This window comes from Acytostelium subglobosum (genome assembly GCF_000787575.1).
Source record: "Acytostelium subglobosum LB1 DNA, scaffold: scaffold13, whole genome shotgun sequence".
In the NCBI taxonomy this organism is placed as follows: Eukaryota; Evosea; class Eumycetozoa; order Acytosteliales; family Acytosteliaceae; genus Acytostelium; species Acytostelium subglobosum.
The window spans coordinates 236,852-254,338 of NW_012236520.1; the positions used below are offsets into that span (position 1 = coordinate 236,852).

At 43.8% G+C, this 17,487-nt stretch overlaps 9 protein-coding genes across 9 annotated transcripts; 4 read left to right on the top strand and 5 right to left on the bottom strand.

Moving 5' to 3' along the window:
* Window positions 1–866: 866 nt before the first annotated feature.
* On the top strand, window positions 867–1,524 carry SAMD00019534_067540 (hypothetical protein; the record flags this gene model as incomplete). Its single annotated transcript, XM_012897866.1, has 2 exons — window positions 867–986; window positions 1,075–1,524. Coding segments are annotated over 2 exons (570 nt in total), but the record flags the coding sequence as incomplete, so codon positions are not given.
* A 142-nt stretch (window positions 1,525–1,666) lies between these two features.
* SAMD00019534_067550 (hypothetical protein) lies at window positions 1,667–2,804 on the bottom strand (the record flags this gene model as incomplete). The annotated part of the gene is made up of 4 exons (XM_012897867.1): window positions 1,667–1,919; window positions 2,025–2,143; window positions 2,322–2,473; window positions 2,621–2,804. Coding segments are annotated over 4 exons (708 nt in total), but the record flags the coding sequence as incomplete, so codon positions are not given.
* Window positions 2,805–3,715: 911 nt separating this feature from the next.
* SAMD00019534_067560 (hypothetical protein) lies at window positions 3,716–4,206 on the top strand (the record flags this gene model as incomplete). Its single annotated transcript, XM_012897868.1, has 3 exons — window positions 3,716–3,827; window positions 3,928–4,001; window positions 4,120–4,206. The coding sequence occupies 3 exons, from the start codon at window positions 3,716–3,718 to the stop codon at window positions 4,204–4,206; spliced, it is 273 nt and encodes a 90-aa protein (XP_012753322.1).
* A 341-nt stretch (window positions 4,207–4,547) lies between these two features.
* On the bottom strand, window positions 4,548–6,468 carry SAMD00019534_067570 (hypothetical protein; the record flags this gene model as incomplete). Its single annotated transcript, XM_012897869.1, has 4 exons — window positions 4,548–5,828; window positions 5,908–6,131; window positions 6,207–6,279; window positions 6,361–6,468. The coding sequence occupies 4 exons, from the start codon at window positions 6,466–6,468 to the stop codon at window positions 4,548–4,550; spliced, it is 1,686 nt and encodes a 561-aa protein (XP_012753323.1).
* Window positions 6,469–6,924: 456 nt separating this feature from the next.
* SAMD00019534_067580 (hypothetical protein) lies at window positions 6,925–9,157 on the bottom strand (the record flags this gene model as incomplete). Its single annotated transcript, XM_012897870.1, has 2 exons — window positions 6,925–6,944; window positions 7,024–9,157. The coding sequence occupies 2 exons, from the start codon at window positions 9,155–9,157 to the stop codon at window positions 6,925–6,927; spliced, it is 2,154 nt and encodes a 717-aa protein (XP_012753324.1).
* Window positions 9,158–9,918: 761 nt separating this feature from the next.
* SAMD00019534_067590 (hypothetical protein) lies at window positions 9,919–10,299 on the top strand (the record flags this gene model as incomplete). The annotated part of the gene is made up of 1 exon (XM_012897871.1): window positions 9,919–10,299. A coding segment is annotated over one exon (381 nt), but the record flags the coding sequence as incomplete, so codon positions are not given.
* A 77-nt stretch (window positions 10,300–10,376) lies between these two features.
* On the top strand, window positions 10,377–13,157 carry SAMD00019534_067600 (hypothetical protein; the record flags this gene model as incomplete). Its single annotated transcript, XM_012897872.1, has 1 exon — window positions 10,377–13,157. A coding segment is annotated over one exon (2,781 nt), but the record flags the coding sequence as incomplete, so codon positions are not given.
* Window positions 13,158–13,694: 537 nt separating this feature from the next.
* On the bottom strand, window positions 13,695–14,669 carry SAMD00019534_067610 (hypothetical protein; the record flags this gene model as incomplete). Its single annotated transcript, XM_012897873.1, has 1 exon — window positions 13,695–14,669. A coding segment is annotated over one exon (975 nt), but the record flags the coding sequence as incomplete, so codon positions are not given.
* Window positions 14,670–15,619: 950 nt separating this feature from the next.
* Window positions 15,620–16,906, bottom strand: SAMD00019534_067620 (hypothetical protein; the record flags this gene model as incomplete). Its single annotated transcript, XM_012897874.1, has 3 exons — window positions 15,620–15,939; window positions 16,013–16,088; window positions 16,175–16,906. Coding segments are annotated over 3 exons (1,128 nt in total), but the record flags the coding sequence as incomplete, so codon positions are not given.
* Between the last annotated feature and the right edge of the window lie 581 nt (window positions 16,907–17,487).

Sequence of the window (17,487 nt, forward strand, 5' to 3'; positions counted from 1 at the left end):
CCCCCCGCACACCTAAAATTTAGCTCAAAGGCCTTTGTCAACCTGATTGGCTAAGTTTGCCACCCCCACTCAAACTGAGCAGGATAATACCCAAGGCGAGCGCGAATGGTCCACCCAAATTTAAACTCAGTCTGATTTGCGTGGAGCACTCGATGGATGATGGTTTTTGTTTCTTTGTGACCAACAACTTCTAACTATTGTTTAAATTTGTGTCATCATAAACACAGCTTCAGAGTTTGTTGTTGATGTTGTTGTTGTTGTTGCCGATGCAAAGGAGAGGAGATTTAACGAATGGGTGGGTCTGTATCACACTTGGTGTGGCATCAAAAGAGTTTAAACACATCACATGATGATCGTACCTAATTTGATTGGATCGGTTCATCAAACCAAACAGCTCTTTCAAACTCATTAATCGTCGCTGAATACTGTATAAATAGCTCGAACTATTATAATATCTTTTGGTTTGAATAAGGTTTGTTGTGGTTTTATGATTAGGGTGATGATTAATTAGAGGTAATTGATAGTTTGATTGTTTGTTTGTTTGTTTGATTGTTATACACTTAGAGTAATATAAATATATATAAACATACAAATTGATGAGATGTTGTTCATATGATTGTCTTGTTTGTGATTGTGTAATTTTGAATTAAAATGGTACAAGACTGACCAGATTGGGTCCAATGGGGCGGACCACAAAGATATTTCTTTTTGATCAAAAATATCATCACAGATTGTTAACCATCTTAAGATGGAGGCGACAAGTTGTTTAAAGGACGCACAATTGTATCGTATCTACCTTCGTACACCATTCACAATACAATCGTACTAAACAATATTATTGTATTATTTCATACAAATAACAATCTAATCTATTAATCAATCAATCAACGATGATGATCAAAATCATAATTGCAATTACTCTGTTGGTGGCTCTCTCCAATGCTGCCGGACCTGTTGTACCATTTGCCTATCCACTCTACAAACAGGTATGATCCTTGATCACTCCTCCTCACACACACACACAAACACTGGAACTATTCCACTAACCACTATCAATCAAACAAACAAACACAGTGTGACCCAAGGTGGGGCAATGATATCATTGAGACCACAACTGTATGTGATGTAGGTTGTTTGATGAGTTCAATCTCGATGGCCATTGCTGGTCATGGTATTGAGATCGATGGACAGTCATCAAACCCTGGCACCTTGAACTCTTGGCTCAAGTCAAATGGTGGCTACACCTCTGGTAACGATTTGATCGAGAGTGTTGTGCCAGGCATCTCATCGGACATCAAGTGGGACGGCCCCCTGCTCAATGGCACGGCACTCTCTATGGATGACATCAAGAACCTGCTCAACAAGAAGGACATGATCGTCATACTCAACGTTGACAATGGTGGACACTTTGTCCTGGCCACTGGCTACGACAGTGGTGACACCAAGATCTACGTCAACGACCCAGGTTTCTCCAGACTCTACTATGAGTACAACACTGTTGTCGGTTACAGATTGTTCCAAATGCAATAAACAATTGATAGAGTGTATACTTTGGAATCATTCCAATCAATCATTCCAATCAATCAATCAATGTTATGTTTTTGAGTAACTATGGCTTTGATTTATTTTCTTTGGAAGGTTGCAGTCCACCATTGTGGGACGCTTAGTATCCTCCACGACCACGGCCACCTCCACGGCCACCACCAAAACCACCTCNGCGGCCACCACCACGGCCACCACCGCCAAAGCTGCTTCCACCACGGCCACCGCCGCCGCCTCCACGGCCACCACCAAAGCTGCCACCACGGCCGCCACCGCCAAAGCTGCCACCACGTCCACCTCTTCCTCTTGGTGCACCACCACGAGCGCCACCGCGACCGCCAGCAGACTTGAATCCAGTCTTGGCCTGAGCAACCTTTCTGTTTAAGTTGATTGATTGATTGATCAATGTTAGTATACTGGGTGATGATGATGGTTGTGATTGATCACATGTTTGTGTGCTCCATGATTATAGGATGACATACGGCTTAGGCTCTTCGATAAATGTCCTCAGTGGCAACAGTGAGTATGGATCACAGTAAATCTTGTCGTCTACCTTGAAGGTCGATGCTTGGACACCAGTGTCCAATTTAACGTTGAAAAACTATATATATCGAGTTGATTGATTGATTGGTCGATCATATGATTGATGATTGATGGATTGGAGTTGATAGAGATTTGGTCAGCATGGTGGTCTTGGTCCTGGTCCTTGGTGTCCAATCACATGATTGATCGCGATCCATTCATGAACCTGTTGCTGTGCCAGTCTGCAAGATACTTACGACTTTATCGATTGGACCAAAGATCTCGTCGACTTGACCCAACCTTCTGTTGGTTCTCTGTGAACACCCGGCAGTTGACCTTTGGAATATCACTATGAGTAAATCCTCAAAACGATGGTCTCTTCGCTTGGATGTGTGAATGCTCCAAGCCTCTATATATCCTTTGATTCGATTGTATGTGTCAGTCATTATTATCCCGTGAATGTGATGTGAAGTCGCGGCATCTGTCCTCCTCCAAAGTGTCTATCTTTGTGCTGTGCTGTGCCGTTGAAATGAATGAATGTATGATGATTCCTTACCAATGACAGTATCTGGGATGGCATCTCTGTCACGGGGGGCACCGCCGCCATATCCGCCACGACCACCACCGCCAAAGCTGCCGCCACGGCCTCCGCCAAAGCTGCCACCACGGCCACCGCCGCGTCCGCCTCTGTCACCGCCTCCAAAGCTACCTCCTCTTCCTCCTCTTCCGTATGATGACATGTCTGTGTGCTTGGTTTAAAATAATGTAAATATAATATAATATATATCTATCTATTACAACAAGCTTTTTAGAGTTGGTGGTGGATGATGGATGATTCTCGCTTTCGACTCACTCATCAAAAGTAATTACTTCGTCTCGTCGTGCTCGTTTGGACTTGTTAACAAAAATTAAAAAATATTCATTCATGTGAGAGTGTGGAAAGCGAGTCCCGCACACTGGTTGATGATTAAGGTCAATCCAAATGGTAACGTTGCTTCACTTGATCAATGATCTGGACTATCTTTGAATGTTTGGATGTGAGTTGAGTACAACTTTTGTTGTTTGTTCAAGAAGTAGTACTTGGTCTATATATATATATCTACAACAATAACTTTGAGATTTTCGCAATTCCAATCAACAACTCTGATCATACTTGAATGGTAACTGATCAATCACAGACTGGAATAATCATTGAACACAAAACCAACCAATAATAATAATAACACTACCAAATATATACCTCAATAATAATAATAATAACATCTCTCTAGTATTGATCAATCAATTCAAATCAATTTCAAAAAAGGACAATTTGGAGTCAATCAAATAACTTGGGTATCTTTGGCAAAGGGTGGGTCGTCTTCACTCACTTTGAATTTATTACTAAAACAGTGAAACAAACCCACCAAACTTATGTTGTGTGTATGGAAGATCTGACTGTGAGTGTGTGGGGGTTTGGAGATGAAGGCATGCTGTGAAGACAAGACATCGCATCCTATCATCCCTCCTCCCTACTCCCTCCCTTCCTCTATTTATTTAATCTAGAATCTCCACTTTATTATCTTTATTTAATTGTATACATAGTTGTAATTATAGAATCTTTATTACTTTACCACCCACCCATTAACATTATAAATAACATCTAAGAAGAATGACTCTCAAGGTTGATTTGTTCACATCATCTGCCACCGGCATGCTGAAGATCAAGAAGGATCAAAGTGCACTTAAGACTCTTTTGGAGGCCAAGGGCATCAAGTACAATGGTATGTTTAGTGTGAATTGGTTGATTGATTGATCTTCATAGATTGATTGAAATTGAATGCATGTTCACTTACAAACGTCATCTCTCTCCTAAATGCACAGAGTACGATGTCGCCTCTGACACTGAGAAGAGATTGTGGATGAAGGAGACAAGTGGAAAGACTGAGTTGCCACAGGTAACTATACTAGTTGGATGATGACCAGTCAGCTTGGGCAGACCCATGTTGTACAACATTATACTAATTCCTCATTCCTCGCCCGCCCCTTACTCACTCACTTTCTCACTTACACTAGTTGTTCGTCAATGACAAGTTTGTTGGCAACTACGACGATCTCCAGGAGCTTGAGGAGGGTGGAATGTTCATGGACCTCTTCAAATAAACAGCACGCGTAGATCTGGATCACTCTCTTATCTCACTGCCATAATCATAACCAAATCAGACTCATCGTTGTCATCATCATTATAATCATCGAAATATCGACGTTGGATTAGCTGATTACATTCTTACTCTTCTGGTTTTATTACATCACTGCTACCCTGCTACTGTTGCGTCGACGGCAGGTAGTTCAGTCCACTCCAATCATTCCCTATTGGAGTGACTTATGGTACATATACTTCAGCTTGTCTTGAACCGGCTTTGGATGATAAATAATAATAATAATTAATGTTGTTGGATGTTGGATGTTTGGATTTTTGATTGATGGATGATGATAACGGATGCTCAATCTGATAGATCCACTGCATCTTCGTCTTCAAAGCTATCATTGTCCTCGTCCAGTGTTGATCCGGATGTCGAGAGGTTGGCATTCCTCATCGTCTGTCCATTATAAATAGGTGATGTTGGTGATGTTGGTGAAGTTGGCGATGTACTACTGCTCTGTACAATGTTGCTATAGTAGTTGGTATTGTTGTTGTTGTTGATACTGCTACTGCTTGTTGAGTTTACTAGTTCACTGATGTTGTTGTTGCTGTGGATTGTTGGCGACCTGGTCTGCTTGGGAGGCGGCTCAAACACTGCTGGCGGACCGCCAAAGATCTTTTCAAAGTTCTGGATCATTGTGGAGATGACCATGTTGCCCAGGGCAATGTCCTCGACGACAATGTCCACCTGCGACACCAAGATGTTTGGACCGACCACCGTGGCCAGATTGGCCGGACCCATCCTATTCTTGCCATTGAGCGATATCTGATTGAGCAGGTGCATAAGCGAGTGCAGCAGGTTGTAGTTGTTCTTGGGCAGCGAGTGCACCAGCTTGGAGATCTTGTTGACACGCTCCTCCACCGACTCGATGTTGCACACGTCGATAAACTCGTTATAGCGGTTGTAGGTGAGCAGTGGCTCGGGCTGCAGCTCGCGCAGGAACAGCTTGACCAGGTTGCACACGACGTGCACGTCGAACGTGTTGGCCAGGTTATACTCCTTGCCCTCGTCTATCAGGCGCTTGTACTCGACCACCTCCTTCTTGGGGCCAGACATTCTGAACAATCCTTCCTCGTCCATCTTGTTGCGAATCACCTGGAAGGCGCATGACACGAACGCAGGTATTGGCGCCTGGTCGCGCGTCACCAGCACGTTGAGGTCCTCGCCAAACACCTTGTTGCGCAGCGCTTCGGGCTTGACCGACGGCGAGAGCATCATGCTCATGCGCACCTTGGACTTCTCCAGCTCGGACTTGCGCTTCTCCACGTACAGTCTGTACTCGTAGACGTCGGGGATCATCTGTGCCAGCCAACGGTAGCCCTTCTGGAAGAAGGTGTGATAGCTGTCGAGGTAGTCGCAGAGCTTCTCCACCGTCTCAAACTCTGAGATGATGTTGGTGTCCTGCAGTTGAGTCCTGGTCTCGAGGCCAATCAACTCAAACTCCTTTCCAAGCTTATCACACTCTTGTTCCTGCTCCGTAATCTTGGTAGGCTTCACATTCTTTGTCTTCTTCAAGTTGCTCAACTCACTCAATGATGCATCATATCCTACACGTGACTTGTCATAGTCTCGCTTGGCCTCCTGTACTCATGTCATTGATTTGGCCGCGTCAGTATATCATGCTCCTCACTCATTCATTCTCGAGATGACTTCAACATACCTGTGCCTGCTTCAACTCTGTCTTGACCATCTTCTTTAGTGGATCGCTGACATCGTTGATTAGTGATGAGTCTAGTTTGGCCTTCAAATCTTCAAAGCCAGCCTGGAACTCTCCAATCTTTGAAAGTATACCCGAGAGAATAACCATGTCTGGATAAGTATCTCTAACATGTACACTATAGTCTATGAAGTTATCCGCAAGTTCTGTACCATCCTGTATGCTCACTATATAGATTGATCGTTGTTAGTATAATGTGTCGAGTCGCCAACATCATTGATTGATTGATTGAATGATCATACCTCCAGTGCTGACGGTCTCCTTCTCAATTGCTTTGGTGAGCTTCCTCAAGTAGAATCTACTCTCTTGTACATGCTAAATATAGTTTGTTAATCAATGTCAGCATGAAGTTGATTGATTGATTGAATGAATGAATGAACGAATGAATGATCATACCTTTTCAAGCTCCTTCATCTCTTCAGGCTCAAGAGTATTCTCCCTGTTGGCAGTCTTCTCCATCACATTCTGTTTGGCAATGGCGAATGATTTCTTTAGTTTCTTCATTTCTTTAGTTCTTTCTTCTTCTGTTTGTTATACAAGTAATAATAAGTATAAGTATAATGAATGATTGAATGATTGAATGAATGAGTGAATGAATGAATGTATGAATGAGATCAAAGAGTTAGATATGAAATGGCCCCAAAACCCCTTGATGTGGTTGTTTTTGGGTTTGTCCCTGGCTGTTTGCGAGCCATGTCGTCTACCTTTTCGTGCACGACTCATCACCCATTTGATTATTTGGGGATTCTATTCATTACCAACTACTCAGTGCCAATGCCAAAGTACAAAGTATACAATAGTTTAGTTTGACCAAGCTTGGTAGGTCTTAGCCTCAAGCTTTATATATTTATATTGATGAGTTGGAAACTATGTGTGATCGATTGATCGATCACTTGCGACATGATCTTAGGGCAAAGAAATCGATAGAGTTGTGACCAAGTAGTGATCGCTCATACTCCATCAATTGGTGAAGGAATCCACTGTTGATATTGATGCGTGGTATATTCTTGGCAACTGTTTCATAACTCTCTCTAAGCGTCAACTTCAATCTCTTCATACCATATGCCACTGCAATCGATGTTGATCTACTGCGTCCCTCGCGACAATGTATCAGTACGCCACATCCTCCGGCTCCATTATCACTACCATTGCCATTGCCATTGCTATTGCTAATGCTGATACCATTGTTGCTGCCACTGATACTGCCAATGTCGGTGCCATCTCCACTGCTATTATTGCTACTTCCAGCATAGAAAATACAACTAAAAATGCAAAAAATAATGCCACTGTCACTTCCACTACCAATGCCACTGTTACCTCCAGCATGCTGACCATCATTCACACCAATGGATTGACTGAGACCTCTGTCAATGAAGTCAACGGCCTCGTCAAAGTGCAGACTGATGGGTTGATCGATTGAATCGGACACACTGATACGCATGAAGTTGGTGTTCTCACCCAACTCCTTGGGCTGTCCAATCTCTTTGGTGACGTTCAGTATCGATCTGATGTTGTTCTGACTCAGCCACTCTCTGTTGGACAGGCATTTCTTGCCACCAACATACAGCTTGGGCACTGGCATGGGTACGGGCACAGGCAAGGACAAGGGCACAGGTTCTGGCACTGGCACAGGTTGGGTGGTACTGTTGTCACTGGTAGTAGCGACGACAGTAGAGGCACCGACAGTAGTGGCGCCGACAGTCGTGGCGCCGGCGAATGCCAGTGAACCTATTATACCACTCTCTTCATCGAGTTGTTGTTGGCTCTTTAGCGGCAGCGAGGGTGCCAGAGTTGGGTACATGACCACCTGGAAGGAGTTGGACTTGTTCTTTGCCGGTGACAGAGTGAACTTGAGTTGAAACCTCTTTTGATTGAATGCCTTGGCCGCTGGTGAAGCGGTCGCAAGGGCCTTGGCGGCAGCCGACAGAGTACTTGTACCCCTTGCACTTGTCGCAGTAGGTCCATGATGCCGACTCTTAGGTGGCCTACCCCTTGGCCGTTTGGGTGTTGTTGTTGTCCGTTGTGAGGAGTCGGAGGACTCCTCCTTCTTCTTCTTCTTCTTTGGGGTTGTCGTAACCAAGTGTGAAGTGCCAGTGGCTGTAGAAGTGATAGTCTTTGTCTTCTTCTTTGACGTTGTAGTGGAGGTTGTAGTCGATGGCGTTGACGATGATGATGGGGTGACAATGTTCTCCTTCTTGTGCACCGCCAACACTCTTCTTGATGAAGTTGGTGGCAACTTCCAATATGCTCCATCCAATGCAGAGTCGAGTATATTCTTTCGTCGACGATTGTTGTTTACAATTACCCTATTGGATTGCTCTTGATCTACTTTCTCATCAGTTGTAGTTGTCAAAGTAGTAGTAGTTGTTGTTGTTGTCGATGTTGTCGATGTATCATTGTTGTTGATGTCCTGCTCAACAATGTTTGAGTGACCTTGACTTTGATGATGTGACTCAGATCCAAACCGAGCCAATTCCATTAGTTGTTGTCGCAAGTTGATTGCAACATTGTCATCCATCATTGATGATGATGATGATGTGTCATTGTCTTTGTTGCTGTTGATGTCATTGTTGTTGTTATTGGGAACAGCAACATCCTTGATTGGTGTGTTTCCAGTAGAGTTCAATCGAATGAGATTGAATCTCTCAAGTAGTGAGTCTTGTCGTGACATAGGTGATGTCACAGGTTGAGTCGATGGTATCATATCCTCATCTTCATCTTCATCTTCATCTTGGTCTACATCCTCATCTTCCTTCTCTATCTTGTCCACATTCTCTTGTTTAAACTGGACAGGTTGATCATCGACCATTGGTTCATTGTTTGCGAATAGTATATGTACTGATGATGTACCCAACCAAGCGGCATCTGATGTTGTTTGACTGTTGGTTGATGCAACTGATGATGATGACGATGTTAAAGATGATGAGTTTGAACTAGTTGTTGTACTGGTCACTAATGGTGATGTGTAGGTGTTGTCTACTACATCTACATGTACATGTACATCAGTCTCATCGATTGGTCTGTCTACTACTTGTTGCTGTTGACTTTGTTGTTGACTTTGACTTTGTTCCTGCTGTTGCTTTTTCTCCTGCCTCAGTTGCTTTGCTATTTGCCTCTGTTGTTGTAGACTCTTTAGATTATTGATTGATTGTTCATTCAATGGATGTGGCTTCCTCTCTCTCTTTGTTGACATGGTCGCCCAGTAGGGACCATCAAAGTTATCCCATTTATTGTTCATGTTGCTTATTGGCTTATTGATTATTATTATTGTTGGCGACCATTCATTACTTAGATAGGAGAGTTAGTTAGATAGTTATGTAAGTGAATGTGTGGAGTAATTTGCAAAGGTGTGTCCAACAACAGACGCGGCATCCCTCAACGACTGAATTTTTGAATTCAAATCATATTCCTATCTTGGTAATTTTGGTTAACGAAGATAACATTTAATATCTAAATATAAGATGAGTAAATATAAATATATAAATATTATCTTAAGAATAGATAGTAGATATTATCTCAAAGGACATGTCTTTGGGAAATAGGACAAAGAATGAAGTTCATTAGTAATTGATTATGTGTTATGAGTTTTTTTCTGGATCATTCTCATTAATGTTGAAAACCACTCACAACGACAAAGATAAAACTAAAGTCATTCTCTTGTCAGTTCATTCATTCAAACAATACAACAACAAACAATAACAAACAACCCATGAACATTGGTTTGTATTAACAACAACAAGATATTAATAGAACTACATAACAACTTATATGAATAGTTAAATCACATTACATTACATCACATTACATCACATCATTAATAATAATAATACAAAATGGTATGTCATTCAATCACATCACATCACGATTGAGTGATTGATTGATCAATAACTAACATGTACAAACAAACAAACCAAATGATCAATCCAATCAATCAATCAATCATATTGAATTTAGTCAACAGCTAAACTTGATTTCGTTAGAGCTTATGAATTGGAGGTTCAGAAGCAGTGGAATGATTCGAAAGAGTTCGAGGTGGATGCACCAGAGAATGGAGATTCGAATGAGGTCGTGCCAAAGTATATGGCAACATTCCCTTATCCATATATGAACGGTAGATTGCACATTGGACACGTGTTCACCGTCACCAAGGCTGAATTTATGTGTCAGTACCAGCGTCTCAAGGGAAAGCGTGTGCTCTTCCCCTTCTCCTTCCATTGCACTGGCATGCCCATCAAGGTCTGCGCCGACAAGTTGAAGTACGAGATGGAGACCTTTGGATGTCCCCCAGTATTCCCAGTCGATGAGCCAGAGAAGAGTATGTCATTCATTGATTGATTAATTGAATGAATGAATGAATGACGCGAGACTAACACACATGATCACACGAATACACAGAGGTTGAATCAGCTCAGAAGAAGGAGGATCCATTGGCATTCAAATCAAAGAAGTCAAAGGTACAGGCAAAGACAGGAGGCATTGCAAGACAATGGAATATTATGAAGAGTTTGGCTATACCTGATGAGGAGATTCCAAAGTTTGCCGACTCTGCATATTGGTTGAACTACTTCCCACCTCACTGCAAGAATGATTTGCAATCGATTGGAATGGGCATTGATTGGAGACGTTCGTTCATCACCACCGACGTCAACCAGTACTACGACTCGTTCGTGCGCTGGCAGTTCGAGACGTTGAAGGAGCTCGGCAAGGTCAAGTACGGCAAGCGTTACTCAATCTGGTCGCCCACCGACAACCAGCAGTGCTCAGATCACGAGCGTGCCTCGGGCGAGGGCGTGCAGCCACAGAACTACACCTTGATCAAGCTCGAGGTGTTGGAGCCTGTGCCCGCCTGTTTGAAGGCCATCGCCGATAAGGGCAAGAAGATCTACTTGGTGCCAGGCACCTTGCGTCCAGAGACCATGTACGGCCAGACCAACTGTTGGATCCTCCCAACGGGCAAGTATGGCGCCTTCCAGATGAAGAACAACGAGGTCTTTGTCTGCACTGAGCGCTCAGCCAGGAACATGGCCTACCAGGAGCTCACCGAAGTCAACGGCAAGTATGAGTGCTTGGCCGAGTTCACTGGTGCTGAGATCCTCGGCGCCGCTTTGAAGGCCCCGTTGGCCGTCCATCCCAAGGTCTACGTGTTGCCAATGTTGTCGATTGACGAGAACAAGGGCACCGGTGTCGTCACCTCTGTGCCCAGTGACTCGCCGGACGACTACGCAGCATTGCAAGACTTGAAGCAGAAGGAGCCATTGAGAAAGAAGTTCAACTTGGACGACTCGTGGGTCCTCCCATTCGAGGTCGTTCCCATCATCAACATCCCCGACTACTCCACCACGGCCGCCGTCAAGGCCTACCAGGACTTGAACATCAAGTCGCAGAACGATCGCGCTTTGCTCGACCAGGCCAAGGACTTGGTGTACATGCGTGGTTTCAATGAGGGCATCATGATGGTTGGTCAGTACGCTGGCAAGAAGGTTGCCGACGTCAAGAAGCAGATCAAGGACGAGCTCGTCGAGAGTGGACAGGCCTGCAACTACAGCGAGCCAACATCACCAGTCACCTCGCGTTCCGGTGACGAGTGTGTCGTTGCCTTGACCGATCAGTGGTACATCAACTATGGTGAGGAGGACCCCGAGTGGCGCAACCAAGTGATCAAGACTCTCGAGTCGATGGAGCTCTACTCGCCAGAGACCAGGAAGCGTTTCGAAGCCGCCATCAACTGGCTCAACCAGTGGGCATGCTCGCGTTCGTTCGGTCTTGGCACCAGATTGCCATGGGACGAGCAGTTCTTGATCGAGTCGCTCTCAGACTCCACCATCTACATGGCCTTTTACACCATTGCTCACTTGTTGCAGTCGGACTTCAACGGCAAGGTCGTTGGCACTGCTGGTATCCAGGCTGGTCAGCTCACCCGCGCTGTCTGGGACCACATCCTCTTGGACAAGCCATACCCCGAGGGCTGTGGCATCATCAAGGAGACACTCTCCGTGTTGAAGCGCGAGTTCAACTACTGGTACCCATTGGATCTCCGTGTCAGTGGCTTCGACTTGGTCCAGAACCATTTGACCTTCTTCCTCTACAACCACGCAGCCATCTTTGCCGAGAAGATGCAGCCACGCGGCATCCGTACCAACGGATTCGTCTTGCTCAACGGTGAGAAGATGTCAAAGTCGAGCGGCAACTTCCTCACTCTCTTTGACTCTGTGCAGCAGTACTCTGCCGACGGCACTCGTATTGCCTTGGCCGACGCTGGTGATGGACTTGAGGACGCCAACTTTGTCGACAAGACCGCCTTGTCCGCCTTGTTCAAGCTCTACACCCAGCTCCAGTGGGTGCAGGAGATGATCGACGCCAAGGCCAAGTTCTACACCGGTGCCCCCACCCGTTTGCAAGACATCATCTTTGAGTCTGAGATCAACCGTGCCATCGTCAAGGCCGACGAGGCCTACCAGAAGTCTCAGTTCAGAGAGGCGTTGCACACCACCTTCTTCGATATGATCAACGTGCGCGATCACTACAAGATGGTGATGGGTGCCGATGAGAACATGAACCACGACCTCATCTTTAGATACATCGAGACACAAGCCATCCTCCTCTTCCCAATCACCCCGCACTTCTCCCAGAAGGTGTTCAGCATGCTTGGCAAGGGCTCCGTGGCCAAGGCCAGATGGCCAACCGTGTCCAACATCGATCACCTCGCCTTGAGAACCAACGACTACCTTAAGAACACAGTGTACGAGGCCAGAAACAAGATTGGCATGTTCCTCAAGGGCAAGAACAAGGGTGGAAAGACCGATGCCAAGGCTGAGAAGGCCACCATCTACATCACCAAGACGTTCCCCAAGTGGAAGCAGACCGTGTTGATCTACCTCCAGTCCATTTACAACGACGCCACTCGCACCTTCACCAAGGACATCAATGCCATTCTCGAGGATCTCAAGAAGGACCAGGAGCTCAAGCCACAGCTCTCCAACATGATGGCCTACGTCAGAATGCTCCAGGACGACATCAAGATCGAAGGCAAGCAGGCCCTCGACACATCCATGCCATTCGATGAGAAGGACGTCATCCAACAGAACCTCGAGTACGTCACCAGATCACTCGAGTTGGCCACCATTGAGGTCCAAGAGGTTATCGATGTCACCGTCAAGGGTGCTCCAACCCCAGGCAAGCCAACCTACTTGATCCAATAAACAATCAAACTTTGTCCATCCCCAATACTAATTACCGACTTACATTGTCTATTAATATTTTGGAATCCACCAAAGAATACATTGTCACCTACACATCGATGTGCAAGGAGAAAGCAAACAAAACGAGGGACAGGAGGAAGGTAGAATTGAATAAACTATGAACCATGTGCATCATCACTACACGACCCATTGTTGATTCAAACCAACCATGATCCTATATTTAGATGTAGACCCAATCATTCTTCCTATTAAATCAATTGATTGCCCATAATTGATTATGGTTTCTTTCAAATCTTTCCCATATTGGTCTTTTCCCGACCATGGGTCAAGGCCTTGACCCAGACTAGCAATACTAAAGTACCTAAGTATATTGCCAAGTAGTCGCCAGAGTAAATACCAAAGTAGTCGCCAAATAATATTGACGCTCTAGGTGGGAGTTTGATTGATGAAGGCCTTCATCAAGTGCATAATAGAGAATTACAAGGGATATGTACAATAAACACTTGATGAACAAGTTTATTCATTCTAATGAACATAGGCATCAAGGCCAGCAAGCTTCCTTGCTCGGTCGGTGAGGGTCGGAAGTGTTTCCTCTTCGAATTGGAAGTTGACATGGGTCCTCGGTGCCTTGGGGAAGAGCTTGATGTTCTCGGCAGCCCAATGACTGGTCATTCGCTTCTCATAGAAGGCGTTCTGCTTCTTGCCCAAGTCCTCCTTGGTGATCAATGATGCGGGTTGGTATGATGTGTAGATCACCATACGACATTTGCCAGCGGTTGGTGCACAAGCCCAGTGGATTGTACGTGAGTCCCACAGAACTACATCGCCAACATTGCAGCATACCTTTATCTCCTTGCAGTCCTTGAAGTAGTTGAGCTTCCTGGGGTCGTCATTGAACTTGTACCAGTCGCCATGGGAGTTGATGTGCTGCTCGGTGAAGTATTTGTCGTGTTGAAGATGCGACTTCTCGTAGACGATGAGGCCGCCATCGTTCTGTTGGCAGTCCATCAGATTGAGGAATCCTTGAATGCATCGGAAGCCAAACTTCTCGCTTCCCTGATCAAAGTGAGGCCATGGCCTGCCCAGGTCTTGTCCTGGACGCGCCAGGTTGCCTCCATCAAAGCTGACCAAAAGTTCATCAGTGTTGTAGATCTGAGTGAAGATATCGATGATTGGTTGCTCGGACCTAATGTCCCAGACGAATTGATTCTGACCAAATGAGTACTGTTGTAGGATGCCGTGGATGTTACTCGGCCACTTCTCATCAGTCCATGTTGATCGCTTGTTGCGATCGATGCCCGTACCAAAATCCTCGAGCCACTTCCAAAATGCAGACCTATACACCTCACATCTCTCCTCTGGTACAACATTGCGTACTATTGCCCAACCATTATTATAAAGGTCCTTTCTCCATTGTGGCCAATCCTCTCTAAAAGTATTACAAGATTCTTCTAATATTGATTCGGACATTGTATAAATGTTTGATTGTTTGTTCGATTGTTCGATTGATATAGATTGATTGTAAGTATGTATGTGTTATAACTTAGTTTAATAACTTAACTAATTAAACAAGTTGTTGGTGTTCACCTCAACATTCTCTTCACTTTGGATGATCACAATGATGTCTGGTGCAAACCAACACGGAATTTTCAGAGAATGTAATTGGCAAGTTGTGTCTGCTAAGTGATATCGAGAAACAATGAATGAATTTGGATGTAATAAGTATAATTATTCCACAACATAAATGGAATCAGTCATTGACTTAGGATTAATTGTTTATCTTTGGTTGGATTGGGGGTGTTGTTGAATGGAGCTGGGTTCCAATGGTTTCTAGTAATATCACTTGATAGGTATGATTGAGAAGAAAACCATGGTCCAATTACCAATCAAACAACGGGTAATTTGTTGGGAATTTGCTAATTTGTAACGAAGTAAGAGAATCTCTGGGCATACATTGAGTATGATAGCGAAATCTCTAAAGAGTATGTTTAGGTAACTACCTTTCAATAACATTAATCTTCAATGTAATCTATCATCATGTGGACCATATTGTTTATGGGTTGTCTGTTTGATCAAACAAATAAAATGTTACAGCAAATGGAAAATATCAGGAAGATGTACTTCCAGCCAGGTAAATGATTGTCTTTGTTTGTGACCAATCACGAGAATGGAAAGAACATTCTTTGGTATTTTTCCAACCAGGCGCATCAATACATGGTCAATGTCTTCACCTTGGAAGTAAACAAGTCTCCAATTGGTTTCTCGACAAATGAACGCTATTACTCTACATAGGAATTCTTCATAAGATAGGCCATCCAGATCAATCAATAAGTCAACCAATCAATCTTTATTATTCGTCCGCTTGGTCCATTCCTGTTGTTTGATCGATCAGTCAGCCAGTCAGTTAGTTGGTTAGTATGGATGGTTGTTTGATCGTTTGGTTGTTGATCAACACTTACATTATGGTTTACTTTGGTAACGTCTGATTCTGTGGCCACAATCTTTAGATAGTGACTAAGATGATATAGTACATTGTCTGGTTGTTTCTGTTCCTTTATCTTAAAGGCTGGTATATGTACACCGTTCTTGGGATTCATGGCAAAGTTCTTGCTTAGATCATCCACGTGCAATGTGTTCTTGGCAGTGTAATACTGTCCCAACACCTTGTGACTCCAAATAATATCCAACGCCTTGACCTGATGTTTGATCTTTGTTCTCTCCTTGCCTGACAATGCTCTATATGTTGTTACGCTAAACATCAATGTTTGATCCAAAACTATTTACTCGCTCAAATGGTCAGTACACATGTCACCATTCATTCAATCAATCAATCATTCATCATAACATACCAAAGCCAATCTTGAAGTTTGGGTTGGTCAGCATTCCAAGCTCTGTCAACTTGATCTCTATCCATTTCCAGCTCGTCTGTTGATTGATTGATTGATTGAGTGATTGAATGAATGAGTGAGTGGACTTGACACGTCATGTCCTGGACACCTGGACCAACATACCTGTGACCAAATAGCAATATCATAATGCTCATATGATGCTGTAAGGAACTCCTCAAGGTATGGCCTCTTCATGTTGGCAACATCTTGATCCTTGAAGTCGAGTAATGTGTGATCGAGATCAAGTACCAACAACTTCTTGTTGGCACGTGGTGCGTTGATGATGGCAATCTCTGCCTTTTCTCTGATCTTGACCAGCTTGCTCTTGTTCTCCTCGAGATGAGACAACTCGTCCGAGTCGGGAATGTAGTCAAACTCCAGATCGTTAAAGACGTTGTCGGCGTCGGATGGGGGTGGCGCCTGGATGATCTGGGCCTCTGGTGTGCCCATCATAATGATACTGTGATTGGGTGGTATGTTCAGACTGCCAATCACGGTCTCATCGGGAGGCAGCAAACCCTTTGACAGGCCCAATATCTTTTGTCTCTTTGTCAACACATTGGTCAATGTCTCCAACTGTCTCTTCAAGTCCAATATAGTATTTGTCTTTTCTATCGATACCTTAAACTCCTTTCCACTCCATTTAGCTCTAATATTTATAATCTCTGCTGCTGCTGCTGGTGCTTCAACTACTAATGTTGTATTTGTATTTGTATTTGTATTTGTAGTAGATGTAGTTGTAGTAGTATGTATTGATGAATCTATGTCCTTCTCCTTATGTTGATCAGCAATAGGAGTATCAACAGTCACCGCCGTGCCTGTTGTAGATGATTCAGTCCTTTCAGAATCAATCATATTATATTATTATTATATCTTTAATGTTATATATTTATATATATTAATGTTCTTGTATCTATATCTATATAATATATATATTAGAATGTTTATTAATTAATACACTCTTTCAAACAAGTTTAATTATAACTCCTTCACTTTCATTCATTCATTCATTAATCATCATCTAAACAAACACAACCCCAATTCATTCAAACACATCATCTCATCTTTAGAGAGAGGTAGAGGCAGTCAGATGATGCTCTTGAGGATGATGGGGTAAGTTGAGTTACTGCTTGTTTGGATGAGGGCAACACACACACACACACACTCACACACACAAAGTATAGATACTCACAATCATTCTTACCTCAACCTACTTATGATAAGAAGCCCCCACCATTGCCATTCTAACACGAAGAATGAGCACACGAATGTTACGGTGGGGTGATTCATAGAGGTCCAACAAACTTTGCGCGCACAATCTCACGCATTCACTCACTCTCACCACTCATTCACTCTCACTCTCTCACTTCACCTCTGTATTGTTATAACTACAACTACAACCAATTATTATTACTATCTACTTTATTACTACAAAA